We start from the raw sequence: 24,541 nt of genomic DNA on the forward strand, positions 1-24,541 counted from the left end.
TCTTGATCGTAGTACAGAGTTGTTGAGATTAGTTTAAAAAAGGTAAAGTAACCAAAACTATCTTTAGCAAGCTAGAGGTTATGTTAGCATGTTTACGCTAATGTTTCAGAGCAATTAATCTAATGCAGAAGCACAACAGTCATCCGGACCTGTAAAGTCGTCCTCCTGTTAGCTAATTCTGGAGCGCTAGCTACAACATTTGTTCCCACTGAGAAAAAGATGCTATGCTAAGGCTAACACATGTTAAGTGAAGCTAGTCCTGCTAGCTATATCTACTTTGTGAACAAAATATAGTGATTGAGTGACATTCACATTTCAAAGACAGCTGCAGTGGTTGAAAATTTCAAAATAATAATAATTATGCTTGTCCTGTGATAACAGTCCTCAAAATCTGTTGCATGATTACAAAAGAAGAAGAATTCAAACAGAAACGAAGACAGTCGCCTTCACCTGAAAATACAACCTGAAAGAGACATGCACAGTTCAGACCACAAGGAAAATAAAGAACTGTGACAAAGAAAACATGAGAAATCAAAAGATTATCAATAAAAATCCATGAGTGTAATCCTGAAAATAGACATGTTGTTAAGTCAGTCAACACGGTGGGTTTCTTCTCAGGAGGACTGGCCATCACTACTGCCTTGATTATGAATTTGGAAAGAAAACAAAACAACAAAAACAACATGAAACCAAAGTTACAGAACACCAGCGCATGCTCGACAAAACATGATCAAAACCCAAACTGAGGAAAGTGCAGGGTTGGTTGCAAAGGAACTGTGGATACACACAGGATCAAGCAGTCAAAATGACTCCACACAATCATATGAACAGACAGGATCACACACTGCAGCGCCACCACCAGGAAAACCACTGCCATAACCCACACCGAAACCAGGTTAGGAGGGAAGAGCAGCTCAAGACAAAACACGGCTTGCTGGCTTTTGTCGCCCCCGTCCTCTTGAAGACCCCAAGTGTCCCTAGAGACCCCGGATTATCGGGAGGCTTTAAGGAGACGCTTTATTTTGAAGGGGTGTGAATAAAACAGACAGCAGACTGTGGTAAACATGGAGGAGTCTTCAAGAGTGTTTATGACTGTTGTCGTTAAGTGTGATTCGGTAAATAATAACACTTTTAATGAAAAGTTGACATTGTTTAAGATGTCTTCTTAACAACTAGACATTAGACAAGAAAGTATAAATATGTTACAACAGGTATTGATTGTCAGACTTTAAGACGTTATGTAGCTTTGTGTGTGAATATTACATTACTTTAATTTGTTGTTAGTCTTTTTGAATTAATTTGCAAAGTTCATAAGTGTTATAACATATTTATTACAGATTATGAAGACATGATTAATGTCAAGTATATAACAAAGACATTTATTGTTTTGGATATAATCAAGTTGTCTTTGTTGTGACTACTTGACATTAACCAAGACAAAAATGTATTTTTGACAACCAGACATTAACAAAGATATTATTATCTATCATAAATACGTTATAACAAGTGCTGACTATCAAACTTTAAAAAGTTATGTAGCTTTATGTCTTAATATTACATCACTGTCATTTATTGTTCGTCTTTTTGAATTAATATGGATAGTTCATGTGTGTTATAACATATTTATTACAGATTACAATGTCTTATCAATGTCCAGTTATCATAGTAAAAACAACTTTGTCTTTGTTATGACAACTTGACATTAACCAAGAAATTATAAACTGTTATAAATATGTACTGATTATCAAACTTTAAACAGTTAGATTATGATGTCGTGGTTAATGTCAAGTTAACAAAAACATTTATTGTTTTGGATATCAAGTTGTCAAAAGTTATTTTCCGTCTTGGTTAATGTCAAGTTGTCATAAGAATGTTATAGCAAGTATTGATTATCAAACTCTAAAAAGTTATACAGCTTTATGGCTTAATTTTAATTTAATTAATCCAACAATATTCCAGCAAGATGTCTACAAAGCACTTATGAATTTTGCCTATTTATTCAACTTGACTTTATGTCAAATTGTCATAACAAATAAATTTGTCTTTGTTAATGTCAAGTTGTCATAACAGACATTTTAAACCAAGTCAACGTTTCATTAAAAGTGTCATTATATACGGACTGACATTAATGACAACAGTCAGACACTCCTGAAAACTCCTTCATGTTTACGACAGTCTTACGTCAGTCTCACACACAGCCCTTCAAAATAAAGCGTTTCCGTTTTCTCCTCTCAGCTGCTAACCTCGGCCACCCTGACCTAGGATCCTTCGCTGGTCGACGCTAACGGAGCGGTAAACCCTACATGGTGATGGCTGATCGATGGCAAAAGGGACAGACACTTGGCTGCGCAGAGTCGCGTGGAAATGAGTGGGCTGGACATGGGACTCGTTCGGATGTGGGGGGATGTATGCAGAGAGGACAGCGGAGGAGAGAAGGAGGTGAAACCAGAGACAGAAAAGGAGGAGAGAAACGTGGAGTGGAGGTCGTTGATCCTTCGTCTCCTTACCGTGTCTTTGGAGGACCTACGTCTCTTGATGCTGGAAGCCAGGGTGGTACTGATGGACCTAAAAGAGGCTTTCTTTTTGGGGTCGGGTTCTGCTCTACCACTTTTCCTATCCTAAAATGAATATATGTAGAAACATTATTCGTGCGCTACGGCCGGGGTGACGACTGTGCCGCTCAGTCTCACCCAGTCGCTCTACACCCAGCACCCGACACCCCACCTTAGTGTCTACGTTTTTTTTAGAAAGGATCTTGTAGGACAAACACTAGAGCATTTAAAAAAAGTAAAAAGAAAAATGAAAGGAGGGAGGAAGACAGAAAGGGACAAAGCTTGTCATTAGATGTGTGTCTGTTCTAGGTCTTACTGCACAGGATGGTGGAGTAGTCCTCCAAAAATGTGCTCAAACATCCTCGGAAATGCACTGGGATGAGTGATGACTAGAAAAGATGTCAGTGATTGTGATATTTATATTTACTTAGAGCATCTAAATGAATGGCTGCTGCCTGAAAACACCCAACTGATCGTAGCCTTGAAATGGGTTGACAAAAAATGCTAAACATGACCTATTGAGGTACGATGGATGTGAAAAGTTTGCACTCCTGGGTTTTTGTGATGTAAAAAAAATTATCAAGATATTTTTGATGCTACTAATACTTGATTGAAGTTCTTTGCCTTTAAAGGGCATCTTGAGTTGGCAACAACGCTGAAAATCTGTCAGATTGACTCCAGTTGGGAGATTTACTTTAACTAAACCATATGAGAGTTTTAAGCACTTAACACAACATCTAAATTGGATCTGATCCAGTTTTGTTAAGTTATCCAGATTTGGACTAGTTGTTGTTCTTCAGATCAAACTTCAAACTTCCCCAAGCTAACAAACACTCATGGACCACCTAACTAGAAATTGCCCCCACAATAACACAACATCTCAATATTTACAACGTGAAGTAAAGATATCCGCCTCTTAACTCATAGTTTTTGTTCCTCCTACTGAAGGGCGATACTGTTTAGTGAATGAAATCGGCTGCAATAAAGTTCTGTGCAATTTGTAATTTAGAAAAAAATAGATTTGAGTTGCTTTGGCAAAAACAAACATTTTCTTTCAGCCAGTAGGCAGCCCAACATTAATAAATGTATTTTAGGTGTTATGATGCAGTTAGCCAGCGTGGGGCGCAGCGCTGCGTCGTGTAGTGTTCATATTTTATAAATATGTTTGTTTAAAAATGTGAGAAAGCCACAATATTCTGTTTATTAATTCAGTATTTAACACAGTCAATACAAAATAATGTTAAAATTAGTTGTTGTTTTTTTTAATTCAGCGTATTATATTTACCAGTCATGTCATGGAAAGACGGTCGGCACTTTTCAGACACCAAAATAAAAGTTTTTAAGAAAATGGCCTCTCATCAATCAATTGTCAGTTGATCAATAAGATCAATCAATTTTATTTTAACTCATTAATTGATATTTATCCTCATTTCGGAGGAACATTTCCAGACTCAACATCGTCTCATTTCTTTACATCACAAAAACAAATCATCTTCAGAGTTGTGTGCAAACTTTGCATATTCAGTGCAGTACGACGTTAAACGGCAGCGTATCAGGGCCATCATTGATACAAAAACCAGAAAACTTTTGCCAAAAAACGCAGAAACTTTCTAGAAAACAACAAGGCAATTTCTGAGTTAGAAAAGTCGAAAATTTCCTAGAAATTTTTAGATTAACCTCAAAAAATTTCCAGAAAAAAACTACAAAATTTTACGATTGAGCTCGGAAACTCTAGAAAAAACCAGGACATTTTTGAGTAGGAAAAAAATAAAACTTTTGAGTTTAACAAGTCAAACATTTGCCAGGAAAAAACTCAGAAATGTTTTAGAAAGAAACATAAAAATTTCTGAGTTTGAAAAGTCAAAACTTTTTAACTTTTAAAACTCTGAAAATATCCACTTTTTTCTAAACGTTTTCTGAAAATCTCAAAATTTCTGAGTTTTTTTTTTCTAGCAAACTTTCAACTTTTAAAACTCCAAAATGTCCAAATTCTTTCTGTAAAATTTCTGAAAACAATCTCAGAGGAATCTGATTTTTTTTGTAGCAAATTTTCAAGTTTTGAAACTCCAAAATTTCTACTTGTTTCTAGAAAATTTCTGAGACTTATGTAAAGATTTCAGAGTTTTTTGGCAGAAATGTACTCCTCCTTTCTCTTTTTCTACCCACGATGCCCCTAATGCACCGTCAGAACGTCACGATCGAAGCTCTAGCGAATACTTTCACTTACTTTTCAAAACAAAAAGTGGAGAAGTTATTTCAGAAATAACTTCTGCAGCCATTTTGGCGCCCTCCCTCCCTCACACCATCAGAGCCCCACAGCTACTCTCACAATGACTGCATGGTTTGTGTGCAGAAATAAACAAAACCAAATAAATAAACTCATATTAATGTATTCTTACATCCTGAGTCTCTACAGAGGAAGAGGGCTGCATAGGGGGGAGAAAAGAAAAATAAAATAAATTTCCATCCACCTGATTATTACTTTATACAAGATCCTTAAGCAAAAGCCAAGGGAACTAAAAAAATAAAAATTGATAAAAAAATAAATTAAAATGTGGCGAATATTTATTTAAAAACGTCTAGCAAAGCAAACATCCACATCCAAAGCCAGGCAGGTATAAAAAAGTGAGAAGCTACAGTTTTGGATGCATATCGAAGGGAAAACAATAGCGACAAAAGTCAGTAACTGAAGCCCATTTAAAGTCATTATACCGTAAAGCGGTATAATGGAAATTCACCCCACACACAAGGGAATGTGATGGAGCATGACTGGGTGGAATGGGTCCCTAATGCAGCAGCAAACCCATGTTCTTAACTAAATTAAACCTTATATGAAGCAGTTTAAATAACCAACTATATGACGATATTAACAAAGATGCTCCTTCCTAAAAAAATAAATAAAAATAAACGAAAAAGAAGCGCTCTAAGATGGATGTTGGTTAAAGAATATGTGGTGGACAGTTTGGGGTCGGGCAGTGTGGTGTGAATTTCAACATGCCTTCATGGATGGAGGGGCGTCATAAGGGAGGAAAACATATAATAATAATAATAATAATAATTAAACATTAAACAAAGAGCAGCACAGAGCGATGGCGGCCAGCGCTGGGCCTGCGGAGCATCGCCTCTCATCAGGTCACATGACTCGGCTGTGTCAGCAGGACTTTCACTTCAGGAGGTTAGCAGGAGATCGCCGCTTCACATTCAGTAACGGAAAGTAAAAAAGAACAAAATCTGTTTGTTTCTCCTGTTGAAAGATGAGACCTCATGTTGGTAAATAGTTGGTAATAGCAACGCTTTATTAGGAGGAGGAGCACAAGGCTGCCATGACGACGTCTGAAACATGGAGGAGTATTTAGAAATGTTTACGGCTTTTATGAAGTTTTTATTCGGTAAATGAAGACATTTTTAATGCAAAGTTACATTAAAACCTGAATGAAAAGTGTTAACTTTACAATACTTGGCAAATAATGATAAATGTTAAAACTTTAATTAAAAGTCCATTAAAAGTGTCAACTTTATACTCTGTAAATAATTATATTTTAGAGCAAGGCTGCATTGCATTGAAAGTGTTAACTTTGCCTTATTTGGTAAATTATGACACTTTTGAATCAAAGTTGCATGAAAATATGCATCAAAAGTCCATTAAAAGTGTGAACTTTACAATACTTGGTAAATAATGACAGTTTAAATTAAAGTTTCATTAAAACTTGCATTAAATGTCCATAAAAGTGTCATTATTTACCAAATGACACTTTATCTGTAAACTCCTCCATGTTTCTGACGGCGTCCTGTCGGTCTTATGCCCCCTTCAAATAAAATGTTACCAAGTTCGTTTTGCTTCACAAGATAAAAACAACAAAATCAAAATAAATCAAAGCCCGAGTGACGACACATCCCTTCTTCTGGTAACGTTTAGCAGGTGAAGCCGCCTGGCGGCTCGGAGGCCTGATGAGGCGCTGGTCGTGTCGGCCATGCTGGGCATGCGGAGTCATCAGACCAAGCCAGGAATGGGACTTATGCACCAAATAAACGGCGGCCGCCTGTTTCCCGCCGGAAACAAACTGCAGCGTTACTCTGTTACCGTCGCTCAGCTTCAGAGCCTGGTGCTTTTTCAAGGTGTGGCCAGTTTTCGTGGTTCAGAGAGTGCACCTCTGAGAAAGATCTGCTTCAAAAGGTGAAGCTAGAGCTCAAGACGGGAAGCGCCTCAGCATGAGAAATGGCAACAGTGATGTAAATCTTTAGAATGTAAGATGGTGCAATCAAAGGAGAATCCTTTATTTCTAGCTTTAGTTTCATTTCTGTTGGCTTTTATTTAGCCTAATTAGCTGTCAGCTTTATTTATAGCTTGTGCACCTATCTTAGTTTTTAGATCACTTAGCTATTAGCTGTGAGCAGTTAGCTTCACTCTTAGTCTGTTACAGCAGCTTAAGCCTTGGCTTGTTTATCTGTCATTTTCTGCTAGCTTAAGCATCTTTTGTCTTGACTCTCAATCTAAGCAGCTTGATTTTTAACTAAAGTTCTTGTTAGCTTCAACTTTAGCTTAAGTAGTCAATGGCTACTCAGCTTGTGTAGCTGTTAGCTGTTTTCTCAGACAGAACTGTTAGTTTTCCCTAAGCTTAGGTAGCAGATAGCTAGACCCTCAACCTAACTAGCTGTTTCTAGAGTTAGCAGTTAGCTTGACCTTTAGTCTGCTACAGCTTGTTTTGCTGCTAATTTTATGTTAGCATAAGCATCTTTTTTCTTGACTCTCAATCTAAGCAGCTTGATTTTTTTTACTGAAGTACTTGTTAGCTTCCACTTAGCTTAATTTGTGATTGACTACTCAGTCTGTGTAGCTGTTAGCTGTATTTTTAGACAAACTTGTTAGTTTGCTCTAAACCCAACAAGCCGTTTCTAGATGAAATAGCTATTAGCTGTTAAGAGTTAGCTTGACCTTAAGTCTGCTATAGCTTGTTTAGCTGCTAATTTTATGTTAGCTTAAGCATCTTTTAGCTTGGCTCTCAGTCTGAGCAGTTTGATTTTTAACTGAAGTACCTGTTAGCTTCAGCTTTAGCTGAAGTAGTCATTGGCAACTCAGTCTGTGTAGCTGTTAGCTCTAGGACAGTATTCTCAGTATGAGTAGCTATTAGCTTAATAATTGCGTAGCTTTTAGCTTGGCTCTTAGCTTGAGCTCCTGGTTCCTTAATTCAGATTACATATCCATATGCTTGACTTTTAAATTATAAAACTGACTCTGACTTGGATTAGCTGTTAGGTGATTTTAGCTAAAGTAGCTTTTGGTTTGAATTATACCCAGATCCGCCGTTAGCTTCGGTCGTAGCTGTTCAGCGGTTCATTTGATATAACGCTTCTCGTTACATTATTATTTCTATTCATCACTTAAACTCTGTAGGAAGAAACGTCGTTATTCAAGACAAAAGGTTACAACAAAAAACAAACAGTTGTAAAATAACAGCGGTTATTCATGGCTCTTCATTGAATTAATTTGAATAGCATTAAATTCTTAGGAAAATATATATTCTTTTGATGTTAAAACATAGACACAAATTTAAATAAATATATAAAAATATACATCATAAGGATCTACATCACAATTAAGATAGAAAAACAGTTTAGTGCCTTTGAGTCATGCATTAAACCTTACAGCTTTTGCACAAAAAAAAAGCAGCATCTTGCACAGATTTAGTCAGATGTGCACTTTCTCTGAAGCTACATTTATTTTTGAATGTGCACAGTCCTCCATAATGCTGTAATACACTAACCTGAGGCAGGATAGGCACACAATTACATATGAAAGACATACAAGCAGTAAAAATGATCCCAACGATGAGACTGCAGGTTTTTCTGCTTGCCGTACTAAGGAAGGAGGACGGCACATAAACTGATCTTATATCTCCGTCATCATGATTTGTGTCCTACATAAGCAAGTTGTCACTTCCAATTTATGAAAACTGGAGCGTGGAGTAATCAGCGCGCCCAGATAGGATTCGAAATAACATTCAAGCTGAACTAATTGAATTAGTTGGACTCTGCAGGCGCCCTCGGTGGTTGTTCTGCAAGATGCCGCTGCAAATATGTCTCCACAGTGACGGTCAATAAGCAGCGGCGGCCATCTTTGTCCGCCAGACAACGAGATCCTCAGAATATCAACATGTTATGTGTCGTTCTCCTTTCTCAGTGATGCCACCCTGCATGCATTCAATCTGCTTCATGTTTCTGAAACTTGAACATCCATATGAGGAGACTAACAGATACGTCTATCAGCGTGACGTAGACGCCGTTAAACAGGCACTTACATTCATACTGTACCTTCCTCCAGCCCCTGCTGTGTCATTCCAGCAGGGACAAACACAGACAGACAGACAACAGACACACTGCCAGGGCCGGATCACTGACTCTCAGTGCGATCGGCCGTCAAACCACAGAAAACCTGAGTAACGGTCAGAAACCTCACAGCTGCACTGATTGCGTCGGAGCACAGCTGCAAATCATATTCTTGATTGGCCGAATAGAGGAACTTTTTCCTGCTGCTGCTTGATTAGAGCTGAAATCAGTCAACCCGAGTAAAAAAAAGCAGATTCAGACGGATACAGTACCGTGCAAAACTGTTGAGTCATGCTTTAGCTCTTTGTTTAGCCTTCATGTTCGTTAGCCGAGAAAGTTTGTAGTGAAGTGTGAATGTGCAATTGAACTCTGGTCCATCTGCAAACCTGTTGGTTTGGTTGAACTCTATAGATATGTTGCAAGATCCTGCTCGCTAACAATGACTAGCGTCACTGTCAAGTTCTCAACATAACGTGCTAAAATGGCTTAAATGTTCGCCTGCTACAAGAAAAAGGATCCTGTGCTTTGCTAATAATTGCCAACACAAAAAGTGGATAGCAAGATCAGGAAAAAGTTTTAATTAAGAAAATATTGCGAGGAAGAGGGAAGTAGTTCAGTTATGCTAGCTTGACTATGACAACCTTAACATGTAGATGTGCTGCAGAATTCTGTGCGTTTTGGTTTATTTAAATTCTAAAAAATGGAACCTAAACACACCAACTCTGGCAGATCATTAGCAGAGCAGGTGCTTAAATTAGCAGTGTTAGTTTAGCTAATAGCAGTGTTAGCTAATCTACCACAGCAATCACTTATTAATAATCACAATATAAACATCAAGCCTAAAAACATAAAACTGTAACGGACTGAATGTTCTGTTCTTTGTGTGGGAAATGTTTGAGTGTTTTTTGGTGTTGAATCCTGAAACATAAAGTTGTCAGTTGCCATGGAAACTAGTCCATGTGTAGGGTAGCCGACACAGAGAGCGAGAAAAGAGAAGAATACAAGCGGTTTTGAGTTGTTCTTTAGCATATTTTCCTGCGTTTTGTTGCTGTGGCACTACACTGGATTAATGATAGCTACATCTCCAGGTTTCATTTAATTAACTGAGTTGTTCTACCGCGGCAGCGCGACGATAGATGGCATGTGAAAGAGTCGTCTTTTTGCCCTCCATATTTGGCTGCATGTGTGAAATTCTGCGTAAATGCAACCAAAACTAATTGGAGAGTCTAAAGTTAGCAGGAAGAAATCCTACAACTGCTAAACTTTTACGGCTCTCCGTGTTTACATTTCATGAAGAAGGAAGCTGCGCTAATTGTTTTGCTCAGAGGTTTTTGTGTTGTTTCTTTCGGTAATACTTGGTGCAGCGCCCCCACAGGCGAGGAGGGGAACAGCGTATCAATTAGTTTGGTTAGTTTGACACAATGCAGTGTAAAAGCGAAACACAGCAACTGAAAATGTAAGAAATGTTGCAGTTGTGGGAGAACACCCTGAAAAACTTTCAAAGTTTGATCTTTGTCTTTGCCTCAGCAGATCTTAATAATCGTAGCGACCATGAACTCTCATAAATCTTAATTTTACTAATCTCATAAAATTTGAGTCAACAAATAAATCACAAAATTTTTGTTTCTGTTTTTTGTTGGAAATTTAGTAAAATATTTTTTTTAAATTCCCAACCTCAATAAAATAATTTCATTTGGACTCACTAACATAATTTATAGTAAAAGAATAAACATTTTAAAAATTTAACATTACAAAGTTGGCTTAACGTAGAAATGAGTACAGAAGTTGAAAACATTTTGTTAAATAAAAGCTTTAAAAAGTTGAGGCAACATTTAAAAAATTTCTCTTAACTAATCATTTTTATTTTAATATAATTTCTAAAGACAGTTAAGTGTTTTGAACTTGACAGCTAAAGTCAAAGCAACAAGGAAACTAAACTGAGTCAAGTTGAGTGACCAAACTCTGTTTTACAGTGCAACTTTTTCAAAAGGCCAAAGATTTTCTCCTTTTTTGTCTTCAGAAAGTGGATGGCACTGATTAATATATTTTAATGTAGCATTTATCAACTGTTTTAACCATTTTTAAATGTTTTTTTGTGGCATTGGACTTTAATCTTGGCAATCAGACAGGAAATGGACGAAACATTTCAAATTAATCCCAAACAGTGAGCGTTTAAATACCAAACATGAAGCTTTTGCACAGTACTGTACGTGAATAGTAAAAATAAATAAACCAGAAATCTCTAACCTGGAAGAACATGTTGAAGGTTTGTGTGAACTGACCCTTTAAACAGATTGTTTTATGACTGTGCTGCTCTGCAGAGCCTCAAGCGTGTTTTTCCTGCTCTGCTGCACGTCATGTTTCCGCTGTCTAGCAGTAAAAATGGGTCGCTACTGTCCGACTCAGACAAAGCATTGATTGTTTTTATGCTCTATTTGTATGTTTTGCTCCTGGCTGTTGAGAGAGAGAAGAGGTCAATGTTGGGACAATCAAAGCATCAGTTCTGCTAAAACCACTGCTACTTTTCTTTGACCTTACGAAGCAGATCAGCTTAAAGAAACACTCCACCATGCCATGAAGCAGCTAAGAGAGGTTTTACATGACATCACTATGTTAGAGGCGACTTAGTTTACTTATTTTCTACCAGCGAGCGGTGACGTAGGAGTGCTACATACTAACGAGGGAGTCCCAGTCACCGCTTGACTTCCAGAGGCTTCCTTACTGTCCTGCAGGCACACACAAGAGATACGGCTGCAGTTCGACTCCTGAAAACAATCCGGACCCTGAAAGCGGCCTTCCAGAACCCGCAGGGACGACATAGAGCTGGGTTTTATTTTGGGCCGTGTCGAGATAATGAATGTCCTCAGAGGGCCGGTTGTGGTAGAATGTGTTGATGAAACCCAGGAACAAACCTCTAAAACAGGAATAAAGAGCCGCTCTGCACTCGGTGAGTTACAGTTAGAGAACGCTGGACTCCATTTCACATCGATGGAGTTTGGCAGAATGAAGAAGAAGATTATGACCACAGAAAAAAAACAATTCTGGGTTTTATTTTCTAAAATCTAAAGTCAAAATTCTGGGATAAAAGTTTTTCTCAGAATTTTGACTTTATTCAGAATTTAAATTATTTTTGGATACATAATTTTGTTTTCTCTGAATTTTCACTTTTTCCTCAGAATTTATTTGTTTCCAGATTTTTGTCTTTCGTTTCAGAATTTTCACTTTTTTCTCAGAATTTTTTTTCAGAATTTTGTCTTTCGTTTCAGAATTTTTACTTTTCTCTCAGAATTTTAAATTTTTCTCAGATTAGATTTTTTTCCTGAATTTTAACTGTTCTGAGAATTTTGACTTTTGCTTCAGAATTTTTACCTTTTCTCCCTCATAATTCTGACTTTTGATCTTAGAATATTAAAATCTGAATGATTCTGGTAAATTCTAAGAAGAAAGACAGAATTTTTTTTCCCGGTGTCCCTAATCCTCTTCCACTGAAAACTGCTTTCCTTTGATTGGTAAAATATTCTTTAAGCATACAACTGTAAATTTCAAGGCTCTATTGCGTGTCCGTCTGGGCCACATAAAGCTTGATGGCGGGCCGGATTTGGCCCGCAGGCCTCCAGTTTGACACATGTGCATCAGATAAAGGAGGTGGCGGTTCTCGGGTTACCGGCGAAGCAGAATCGTTCCTACCTGCAGGTTCTTCCTCCAGACGTTGACGGCCGCAAAGGCCAGCTGCATCTGCTTCCTGCGGGCGTCTTTATGGCGTTTGTAGGCGATTTCGATGAAGATGAGGAAGATCCCCGCCGCAATGCCTCCGGCCACCAGCATGAAGACTCCTGGTGTCGGGGGAGAGAAACAGAAAAACGGAAACAGGTGAGGATCCGGTCTCGGATAACGCCGCTCCCGCTGAGCATGAACGCTTGTGATGCTCAGCGGTCGCCCCGGTTTCCTTCACCAGCTCCAAGTTGACGACAGCGGCTGTAAACAACAACAATATCGAAGAACGGCACAAGACTGTCACAGAGCACCCACACTGACACCAAGAAAAAAAGTACGGCAAAGGTATTGGACAAAAAAGGGCTACAGTAACTTACCACTGCAGTTTTTGTCCAATCACTTTTAAGGCTTTTTCTACGCAGAGGGGACCATACCTGCCATGTTCTCAAAGGTGAGTGTGGCTGGGGCATTGCTCCGTGAGTCACACTCCTGGTATCTCACCCAGGTTTTATCTAGGTCTTCCATGAAGCCGTTCTCATGAGAACTGCAGGGGGTCGGGGGGAGTGGGGAGAGAGGTGGAGAAGTTAATACGGCGCCTCCAGAGGCAGAACCTTCGAGCCGCTTACTCCCATGTGGAACAGAGACGGATGGTCCAACAAACAGACAGAAACTTCACAAACAATGCTGGAGAGGGAAGATATAAGAAGATGTCACATAAGCCGATGTATTGAGTATGGATGAGGATTAGGGCCTGAAAAAAGAAAAAATTATGATTATTTTTCTCAGGTTTATGAGAGAAAAAAATCTGAATAAGAACCAACAGCAACCGGACTTTTGATCTCAGGAGATTAAAGTTAAAATTCAGAGAAAAAGAATTCTGAGAAAAAAGTCAGAATTCTAAATTTAAAACTAGAATTCTTTAAAAAAAGTTGAAATTCTGAGATTGAAATCAAAATTTGGAGAAAAAATTAAGAATTCTGAGACAAATATAAGAATTCTGAAATTCTGGTGAAAAAAGTAAGAAATCTGAGATTTCTGAGAAAAAATTATTCTTTATCTGAGAAGTCAAAATTCTGAGACTGAAGTCAAAATTCAAAGAAAAAAGTACGAATTCTTAGGAAAAAAAGTCGGAATTCTGAGATTAAATTCCGAACTCTGAGATAAACATAAAAATTCTGGAGATTAAAATCAAAATTCTGAAATTCTGAGGAAAAAAAAGTCAGAATTCTAAGATTTTGATTTCTTAATTTTTTACATCGGCTCTAATCCTCCTCCATTATTGCATATTGAATGACTGTAAACTATCGGATCGTGACTATAAAATCATACGAATAAGAAAGAAATGAAACAAAAACCAAAGTTCATACGAGAATCGCAGCTTCCGCTGGGACAGACCTGAGAATGGCCAGGGACACATTCTGTTTCCAGGGGCTGTCCTTGCGCATGCCTATGCCAAAGCCCGAACGGAAAAACAGCTCTCCCGTGGTCACCAGGTCGCACTTCTGCGAGGCTTCAAACTCCAGCACCGCAGAGTCCCAGATGAAAGCATGCAGCTTGCTGTGGGGGGGGAACGGGCAGGAAGGGAGGGAGGAGGGAGGAGGGGAAGGAGCGGGTTATGGTGCAACAGTACAATGATTTACATACACATTTACGCCTCCCAACCTTCTCTTCCTCGCACACCAAATCAAGTGTCATTCAGCGTTTACCAAATGAAATCCAAGGCCAGACGGTCGAGGCCGCCTGCCCCCGTCGGGTTCTGACGTTCGGCCGGGTTTGACCTGGAAAAGGGCGCGCCTACGCTCAACGTTAGCTCAACCTCACGCTCGTTTGTGTCAGCGCCAGGAGTAATGGACCCGGGACAGAATGAAAGGTTGCAGTAAGTCCTGCTGCTTCCATCTGGCCCGGAGGTCCATGTTCCCTTCTGGCCCGCCATAAACCGGACTGGCCCTAATCTGTGCGAAGCAGCCGGCCGACGTACGCTCCGGTCGGCCCGGCCTGGCCGAGACTCACTTGTCACGCACGGCCTGGATAGCCTCTGCAGCACTCTCATAGTTGTGTTTCTCCATGTGGCGGTACATAGTGCTAAGCTCCACCTGTCGTCGGAAGTAGATGTCCACGGAGCTTTGCTTCACCGTGGCGTAGATGAATTTATCAGATGGGTTTCTCAGCTGCACACAGAGAAGGACAGCAAACATTCAATCATTCATCCTGTCTTCTGCTAACAGTTTGCATTGCTGGCTTGAGTTTCAGCACTTGCTAAGATGGCCGTAAGTAACTGTTAGCTTGAGTTTCATTATAAGTTGGCTGCAAGTAGCTATTAGCTTCAGTTTGATTATACTAGGTTGGCACAAAGTAGCTGTTAGCTTCACTCAAAGCAGTCATTAAATTGATTTGGATCAGTTTTTAGCTTGATTCTAAGCAGCTATTAGCTTGAGTTTGAGCATTTTCTAAGTTGGCTGGATGTAGCTGTTAGCCTGACTCAGAAAAGCAGCTAAACAACTCAAAGCCGTCGCTAAATTGATTTTGAGCAGTTTGTTTTCAGCTTGACTCTGAGCATTTATAAATGTTACTTTGAGCAGCGGTCAGCTTGAGTTTAAGAATTTGCCAAGTTGGCCACGAGTAGCAGTTAGCTTGACCTAAGATCAGGCGCTAAATTGACCCCAGCAGCCATTTTAATTGACTTGGAGCATTTGCTATCCTGAAATTTTGAGCAGCTATTGGCCTGAGTTTAGCATTTGTTAAGTTGGCTCCAAATAGCAGTTAGCTTGACTAAGATAAACCACTAAATCGACCCCATCAGCCATTAAATTGACTTTAAGCAGTTGTTAGCTTGACTCCAACCAGCTGCTAGCTTGACTAGTTACATCCTGGTTAAATAAAAGTTGAAAAACGAGCAGCTGAATCATCTGAATGGTTGGTGCGTTTCCCACCCTTGGGTCATTGATGCCGGTGATGCGCTCCTCAGGCCGGTCCAGCACCAGGAAGGCAGCCAGGTTGGCAGTGTAAGAAGCCACAATGATCATAGCAAAACCAGCCCACACCATGCCAAGGATTCTCGCTGAAAAGCTGCGCGGTGCACCTGTGTTGAGATCAAGACCTGTTTTCAGTTCTGGTGACTTATAATGCTTCCTAGAACAGGTTAGGAAAGATCTATGGCCTATACAAAACATGCTTATTAAATTTTATGCATAAAATCAGTCTTAGATAATAAGATTTTAGCTGTTTTAAGCTGTTGCTGGCCACGCCCCTTTAGTGAATCTTTACACTTGCATGTGAAAATGGCTGCAAGCAGATCCACAATTATACAAACGTAGATCTTTGAGAAGCAGAGGTGGAGCCTTCTGCACAACCAACAAGAATCCAGCAAGTGGTTTTTGGATGGTGAGTCAATAACAAAACACTTGTCTTTTCTAGCAGCCATTGTACAGCGGTAAAACCAGCTGACCAAACGTGCTGGAGCTCAGCTTGGGTTGCTAGGTAACGGGCTGGACTTGGCCGGGGTTGCTAGGTAACGGAGCAGTGTCTGTCGATTGCAACTTAACAATAAGGGGTTTTTGAAACGGCTCATTTTTACTTCAACTTATTGACAAAAAGCGACTGGGTGATGTTTTTGTTTTATGCTTAGACTGTTTTTAGAAGCAGTTGAGACTAAAATAAAAGTATTAAAAGGTGAAATAGTGAATTATGCATAAACGTCGGATTTGCCTTTAGCTCGACTGATTGGTGGCTTAGTTTGTCTGTTCTTGGAACAAACAGATGGATTCAGTATTTGTTGTCGGCAGATTGGTTGTATTTTCCCGGTAGCCCTCTTGTTTTTGACTGATTCTGTCACCATGGCGACGCCTGGAAGCTGCAGCTTCCTGGGTGATTTTCTTCACCCTGTCAAGAATCCAAAGTGAGGAACCTCCAGGCATCCCAGAAGCCTTTACCAATGAAAGGCAGCATTGTCTGCCTGTCCAGCAGAGAGCAAACAGACCAAAGCTGCCTTCAGCCCACAGAGAACTTTCTATCATCTGATAAAAGTTAAACTTTATAACACACTGGATATTAATTTCTGATTAAGAAGATTTCCCCTTTTAATTGGAGTTGTGATCTATTCAAATGAAGAGGAGTGAAGCCAGGCAACTTTCAGAGCTGCTAGAGCTGGTTAAAGTAAGTCGAGATCAGGGACGCCTTTCATTTTGGATCGTATCGAGATCATGAACGTCCTTAAAATGTGTTAACAAACTTCTAAAATATGAATAAAGAGCCGCCTCTGCACTCAATGAGAACTTCTTAAAGGTAAACAGCCGTGAACTTCATGCCACACTGATGGAATTTGGTGTGAAAACTATAGAAGAAGATTATGACCACTGGAAAATAAAAATCACTCTGGCTTTAATTTTCTCAAATCAAAAGTGAAAATTCTAATTCTAAAATGTCAGAACATTTTGGATGTTTTTTTCTCAGAATTCTGACATTTTCTCAGAATTTTGACCGTTTTATCTCAGAATTGATTTTTTCCCAGGACTTTTGCTTTTTTCTCAGAATGTTTTATATCTCACAGATTCTGACTTTTGATCTTAAAAAAGTTAAAGTTATTTTCTGGTGTCCTCTTCTGTTTAAAACTGCTTTCATTTGATTAATAAAACACTATTTAAGCATACAACAGTTATTTTTAAGGCTCTATTTATGAATTCCTCTGGGCCACATAAAGCTTTATGGGGGGCCGGATTTGGCCCGCGGGCCTTGAGTTTGACACTTTGCTCTTGATGTATTAGTTCCATTTTATTTCACTTATAACATGGAAAAAATCTCATGTTATAAGTGGAACTAGAACTTTTTCATCAACGCTAAAGGATTATTGACTTAAAACAAGTTTGCTGACACGTCACTTGTAAGTTAGTTTTGTCTTATTTCAAATGCACTAAGATACTTGCACTAGAAACTCGACCAAAAATGCTTGGTCAGGTTTTGTGTTTTTGTAGTGTGGGAAATGCGCCGTTACCTAGCAACGCCAGTGGAGTCCAGTTCCGTTACCTAGCAACCCAAGGGGAACTCCAGCAGTTTGACGAGCTGGTTAAAACACACTTGGTAACATTTTGTGGTTTTGCAGTGAAAATAACCCAGTTAGATAAGCAAATAAGTTGTTAAGTCTGACCTTCTCCAATTCCAGAGTTCAGCAACACTCCCCAGGAGAACCACATGGCAGATGACAAGGTGAGGGCATCTTCTTCTTCTTCCTCACTGTTTACTTTAAATCTTCCAAATGGACTAGAGGGAAGAAATCGGGAGGGTTGCAGAGGACAAAATGAGATTTCTTTGAGGACACACAGGGGAATGAATCCCAGCATTTTCCCAGGAGAAGGAGGGAACTGAACATGAGTGAGCGAAGCAAGACAGAGATTAGCTGTCGGAGGAAAGGAAAAAGGCTAAAGACTGTAGCACGGGGACAGAGCAGTGGGATGGTCGGAGGCAATCTTCACCTCTGTCTGCCATCTCATCCACACTGAGGGAAGATCTGCAGTGCTGAGGAGTGCATATAAACATACACACACTGTGTATACAAACACACATATGGACAAACACGCCCTTCTTGTACCTGAACCGGTCTAGAAGGTAAAGCATCACCGCCACCACATGCACCGAAAGACCCACCAGCAGCCACAGCGTACTCTGGAACGGCTGCATAAATGAGTCCAGCGTACTTCGAGGAATTTCCTAAAAACACATACAGTATATTAGGTTATCAGTCGATTACATCAGAATGATAGGCGGACAGCAGAGGTCGCATCCGGTTTGTTGCAAAATACGTTAAACAGCAACAGTGGAGGCAAAACAGCAACAAAACTGTACAACACAGAAATGATGATGAGATCTGAATACAGGAATTAGTCCACTTACTAGATTTTTATCTTAGATACTTATAACATGGAAACAATTTCCATGTTATAAGTTGCTAGGTAACCGTTTAGAAATCTAATAAATTAGATTTCTAATAAATTAGATTTCTAAACGGTTCTTGATCTGATTTCATGATGTTACTCTGACTAGGTAGTTTTTAGCTTACAATAACTATAAATAGCTGTTAAATCAACTCTGAGCACATTAGCTTGACTTTAAGCAGCTGTTAGCTTGACTTTAAGTAGCTGTTAGCTTGACTTTAAGTAGCTGTTAGCTTGACTTTGAGCAGCTGTTAGCTTGACTTTAAGTAGCTGTTAGCTTGAGTTTGAGCAGCTGTTATCTAAACTAAATTTTGTTAAGTTGGCTCCGACTAGCTGCTAGCTCGACTCAGAGCTAGCAGCTAGCTAACTACACTCTGAGCAGCCATTAAGTTGACTCAGCTTGATTCATAGGAGCTGTTAGCCACACAGAGCATCTGTTAGCCTAACTTTGAGAAGCTGACAGTGTTTCTCTCAACTGCTGTTCATTAAAATTTGACCTCACTGTTAGCTAGCATCTGGCCAGCTGTTAGCTAGATAATGGTGGGAACTGTAACAGCTGAAATAATGTACAGAATAATAAAAAAAGTAAAATTTAACATAGTAGGACTTCTAGTAATAAATAGCTGGGCAAAAGGACCATGTGTGTGTCTCTCACCTTTTTGACTAGGATAGTGAGGCCTTGATATTTAAAGGGTTTAGAGAACTCTATGTACTGGGCACGCTCGTTGTTTATGGTCAGCGGGGCCACAATCATGTCAGCCAGCCCACCCAGCAGCTCTCCCATCATGCCGTTCCACTCCTTCTTGTTGCTGTTGTTCACCTGAAGTACAAAAGCAAAGGCATCAATAACCCTGCAGTGCGTAGGAGCGCTAGTCTGCACACACAGAGGCGTCAGACATCAAACTGGTTTGAGGCGGTTCACGTTGCAGGGCGCAAACTGCAAGAGCATCGTTTGCATCTCCACAGCTTTTTTAATGTAGTAGTGAGCTTTGCGTCCTTCTCAGCACTTTCCAGTGTTAGAAAAAGTAGCATTAACCCAGAAACTCTGTGTGCTAATCTGACACGACGCTGCGGAAAACACAACAGGAGCGACCGAAGCATGAAGACAAACTCCTTACGACAAAACATCCTGGCTGACAGCCATGATCTTCCCAGCTATAAGTACTGATTGTTGGCAGCCAAACCACTTTAAGGCCCCATGCTCCCTCAATAATTCATCCAGTAACTAAATATGTTGTTTTTTTACAGAGTCTGAGTGTCTGCATGGCAGAAGTTAAAGAAGAAATGCAAGACAGAAACAGATAAATCATCCTGGTAATTATTGTTGTTTTGACACCATTTTCAAGATATTCAGCTCTGGGGAACAGAATTGAGAGAGCTCTGCACTGAGCCCCATTGAAAACCTCCTGGTTATTCCTCCAAATATTGATTTCTGAGTTAAATTAGTATTGTTGTTTATGACCTTGTTTTCTTTGCATTATTTGAGGACTGAAAGAACTGCATCTTTTCTGATTTTCTGTAAACAATTTGCTTGGAAGTTTGTTGTCAGTAGTTCATAGAGTAACAGAACAATGTTCATTTCACTCAAACATAAACCTAAACAAAATTAAAATTGGAGAAACTGATCATTTTAAGTGGTCTCTTAATATTTACCAGAGCTGTATTTTGTTAGTATTTTGACCAGTAAACTCTAAATTTGTATAGAACACTAAATAAAGATTACAAATAAAACATGACACCAAGAACAATAAATAAAAGCTTCTGTAAACAAAGTATTAATAATCAGAATGAAAATTATTGAACTTATTGGCTAAAAATGATCTATATTCATACGAATGAAGTAAATTATGATTTTGTTTGTGCTGCTCTTTGTGTTTTATGTCTGCTGCAGCGCTACAGTGGGATACCCTACTTTGATGTATTATGAATAAGGACAGAGGTTATTTTTGGTCCAGCCAGTTTCCTCCTCTTCTCCTCTACGGATCTCTGCAGTAACCTCAACCCAGATGAAAAGTGGACTCCTGCAGAGCTTCCCATAAAAGTATTAACCAAAAACTGACCTAAAACATTTAAAACGATGCATTGAACAACCACAGGGTGCTCGCTATTCTTCTTTTACTTTATGCTTAAATTGTCTACAATAATTAGAAAACAAAAGGTGAGCTATTATGCTTCCTTGAACAGTTTAGGATAGATCTATGGTCTATAGATACATGTTTGTTACATTTGTTGCAGAAAATCTTTTTTTAATATAGATTTTATCTGTTTTATGGCGTCTTGTCATTTCCAATCCAAACAAGCTGCTGCTGGCCATCAACTCAACGTTTACACTCGCACATGAAAATGGCTGCAAACAGGTGCCCGATTACACAGCCGTACATCTTTGAAAAGCATTAGAAGAACCTCCTGCACAACCAACAAGTGGTTTCCGGATGGCAAGTCAACAACACAACACTCGTCTTTTCCAGCAGCCATTGTGCAGCGCATACAGCGGTAAAACCAGGTGACCAAACTAGATGGAACTCAGCTTGGGTTGCTAGGTAACGGGCTGGAGCTCACATGTGGTTGCTAGGCAACAGTGGAACGGCAGGTTGAGGCTTAACGTTCTGGAGTTTCTTGAAATGGCTCATTTTCTAGACACCAAAAAACATTAACATATTGCTAAAAAATCAGCGAGGTGTTTTTTTGTTGTTGTTTTTTAAGTGCTTGGTTTGTTTCTAGAAGCAGAATGAATCCAAACATTAGTACCAAAACGTCCAAAATGATAATTTTGCATAATATGTCCCCCTTATCTGAGTTGGATTGTTTTTTCGTTTGTTTTATTCATTTTTCTTGGATGTTTGATGTGATACTTCCTACAAAACATTTAGTAATTAACAAAAGATGAATTATTCCCTTTTCTAACTAAGTTACAGATTTATTTGTGGGGGTTCAGGACCACAACCGCCTACAAATAACAAAAATTATGAATACTTGAGTCCTTTTAAAAACTCTTATTCGATAATTCAAACAACAGAAATATATGTTAATATGTGTTAATATGCACATATTATTTAGCATTACAACAGAATCTAGCATCTATGGTACTCCTTATCTGCTCTCAGCCAATCAGAGAGGAGGAAAATGAATGCTGCTCCTGGATTGGCTGCTTTGCAAACGCCCAGCCAACAGCTTCACAAGATGCATTTTCTTTCAAATATTTTATAGATGCTCTACAAAAAAATTCCAAATTAGTGAATTATTTTTTGTTGTTGTATGAAATGTGTTTTTATTTCACCCGCTCTTGGGTTCCAAACTTCCCGTCAGCCACCAGGTGGACCTCGTAGGTGAAGTTCATGGTCATGGCCAGTTTGATCAGCAGGTCGACACAGAAGCCGTAGCAGCACTGCGGCACGATGGGACGCCCTGGAAAAAACCACCAACATTCATGCTGGACGTCACATTTACTGGTTTTAATATAAATATAAAGGCTGAAGAGACTTTTGAAGAGCTACGTCAGAACAGAAGCTGCATTTTAATCTAAAGTGAATTTATTTCAGAATGAACTCATATGTTACATTGATTCATTATTTTTGGAGTGAAATATTCCAACTTAAGCTTTAATGTTGATGATTTACAGGTAATGAAAATAAAAAAATATATTTTTGTTAAAGAAATCTCAACCAGATGACATGATGTCGTACCGTTTTCAATATTCTCAGTAGTTTACCCCGTATCTTTTTGACTGAACCGCTTCACATTCCTACTGAGGGTGCAGTTTTCCCTGTTTGTTGATTTTTTTGCTCTAGCACATTTTTTTCTTCCACTAAATTTCCCATTTTTCATCTTGTGGCTTATCCACTTTGTAGAAGGTGTCAGTGATTGTCTGCTGGTCCAGATTGTGTTGAATAAATATTTGAAATAAATCCCTCTGTAGGTAATGAAACTACGTAACCAACTAATTTACTGCTTACTGAACTAATTTAACCTTTGAATAATATTCTAACTTACTGCATATGTGGCCAAATGAGAAATGCGTCTGTTGTTTTACCTGGGATGGTCTCGTTGGGCCCGGTACAGATAACCTTCTTTATAATCACTCCATTTAATGCCTTTTCCTCGTTGCAGGTCCCGTCTTGCATCGTCGGTTTCACATACACAAACGGCTCCTGGTGAATCGTCACAATCTGCAGCAGGTATACAGTTCGGATTAAACTGCAATCGTTAAAAAGCATTAAAAAGACTCCTAAACTTGAGGCATAGAGCATTTAAGCAAAATGACAATTTAGCAAAAGAGGATAATCTGTCAGCATCTTGTTAGTTAAATCCACAGATCAAATCTGAAGGGAAAGAAAAAGGATTTAGTTTCCTTCAAAGAGCTGAAAACCTGCAGTAGATAATACATTTTAAAAACAGATGGATAAATCTTACACTGCAAAAACCCAATCTTACCAAATATTTTTGACTCATTTCTAGCGCAAATAACTTTGTCAACTTGAAATAATACAAAACTGACTGACAACTGTTCAGTTAAATACATGAGCTTGTTTTACATAAATAATTCCCTAATACTGATTAAAAAATACTAGTGATCGGTAGAATATCTAGCAGTGGAACAAGAAGTTTCCCCATATATTAAGTTAAAATATCTTCAAGTTTACTAAGATACTCGCAGTAGAAACTAGACCAAAAATATTTGGTAAGATTTTGTGTTTTTGCAGTGTACACCATTTGAGTCAAAACAGGACAATTCATCAGAAAAGATAAATCTGTGCGTCTCTTTAGTTGAATCCACTGAAAAGTAACTAAAAAGATCAAATATCGCACAAAAAATAAGGATTTTTTGGTTTTCAAACAGCTGAAAACTATTTCAGGAGTAGCTGACCGATGGTGCTGGTGTTCCGCTTAGGTTGCCAGGCAACAGGGCTGGACTTGGGTGGCGTTGCTAGGTAACCGCAGAGTATCCACAATGCAGAAACACAACATTTGCCAAGTATTTTTTGTCTAGTTTCTACTGCACGTGTCTTAGTGCACCTGAAATAAGACAAAACCTGCCCAGAAGTAACTTTTCAGCAAGATATAGGAACTAATTTTAATTCAATAATTGGCTAATATTGATGAAAAAGTTCTAGTTTTACTGTTTAACAAGGTAAAATATTTTTCCATGGTGTAAGTGAAATAATCTGCCAGTGAAACTAGAAACTTTTTCCTCCATATTAAGGAATAGTTCACTTAAAACAAGCTCCTATATTTTGTTGAAAAGTTACTTCTAAGCAGTTTTTTCAAGTGTACTAGGATATTTGCAGTAGAAAATAGACCAATAATTCTTGGTAAATGTTGTGTTTTTGCAGTGCAGCGCAGCTCCTGTGGTGTGAGGACATCGAATGGACGTGTGTGCCGTGTCCGAGTCCGCCCACCTTTAATCGGGTAGACATCTGGAAGCCCTGCGGTTTCTCCGTCTCGCCTCCAGGCCAGATGATCTTGCGCTGATTGTTCATCACCACCTGCAGCGACGCCAGACACGCGGCGGCGGCGTTAGCGCTGACAGAAGGCATGCTGCTGACGAGACTCCAAACACTGCAGGTGAGCATCACTAATGAGTCAGAGCGGCTCTGTTTTTATTGCCTTCACCTCTGCTCTGTGTTACACCTGCAGCAACTCACCAACATGCAACCCGATCCGCGCCGTCCAGGCGGGTTTTCTTCTTTTAAAAGCTTCCAGGCGACACAAGGAACAAAACTAACATCTTGTAAGATGTTTATGTTGGTGCTGCACTGCAGAATACTTTAGTAATCCATTACAATTTTATTCTGATGGTTAATTGATTAATCAGATAAAAACATTAGCATATTCTGCTGATTTTACTTATTTAATACAATATTACACTCAAGGTTTCCCCCAGAAAACTTGCTAAGCCCGGTGGTTGGTCGCTAAGGCAGTCGTGTTTTTGAGTTAAAAAATGATTAAAGTTGACAGGAAATTTGAAAATATCACTTGATAATTATGTGTTATTGAAAGATTGGAAGATTAACACCTGAACACCAACTA

General features: G+C 39.1%; 1 protein-coding gene across 8 annotated transcripts in view; it reads right to left on the bottom strand.

The window, feature by feature from the left end:
- Positions 1-24,541, bottom strand: part of LOC102220646 (glutamate receptor ionotropic, NMDA 1) — a 56,271-nt gene that overhangs the window by 9,532 nt on the left and 22,198 nt on the right. For 3 of the 8 annotated variants that reach the window (XM_023338829.1, XM_023338827.1, XM_023338825.1), the window contains 13 exons: positions 23,911-23,997; positions 22,545-22,680; positions 21,792-21,919; positions 19,170-19,334; positions 18,172-18,290; positions 17,731-17,843; positions 15,521-15,669; positions 14,601-14,758; positions 13,986-14,147; positions 13,025-13,134; positions 12,564-12,709; positions 4,952-4,978; positions 2,508-2,618 (listed from right to left, as the gene is read on the bottom strand). In XM_023338829.1, coding sequence (XP_023194597.1) covers positions 2,508-2,618; positions 4,952-4,978; positions 12,564-12,709; positions 13,025-13,134; positions 13,986-14,147; positions 14,601-14,758; positions 15,521-15,669; positions 17,731-17,843; positions 18,172-18,290; positions 19,170-19,334; positions 21,792-21,919; positions 22,545-22,680; positions 23,911-23,997 — 1,611 coding nt within the window. The remainder of the gene's footprint in view (positions 1-2,507; positions 2,619-4,951; positions 4,979-12,563; positions 12,710-13,024; positions 13,135-13,985; positions 14,148-14,600; positions 14,759-15,520; positions 15,670-17,730; positions 17,844-18,171; positions 18,291-19,169; positions 19,335-21,791; positions 21,920-22,544; positions 22,681-23,910; positions 23,998-24,541) is intronic. The other 5 variants (XM_023338832.1, XM_023338831.1, XM_023338826.1 and 2 more) reach the window with 2 other exon arrangements.

This window comes from Xiphophorus maculatus, chromosome 8 (assembly GCF_002775205.1).
Source record: "Xiphophorus maculatus strain JP 163 A chromosome 8, X_maculatus-5.0-male, whole genome shotgun sequence".
Classification (NCBI taxonomy): Eukaryota; Metazoa; Chordata; class Actinopteri; order Cyprinodontiformes; family Poeciliidae; genus Xiphophorus; species Xiphophorus maculatus.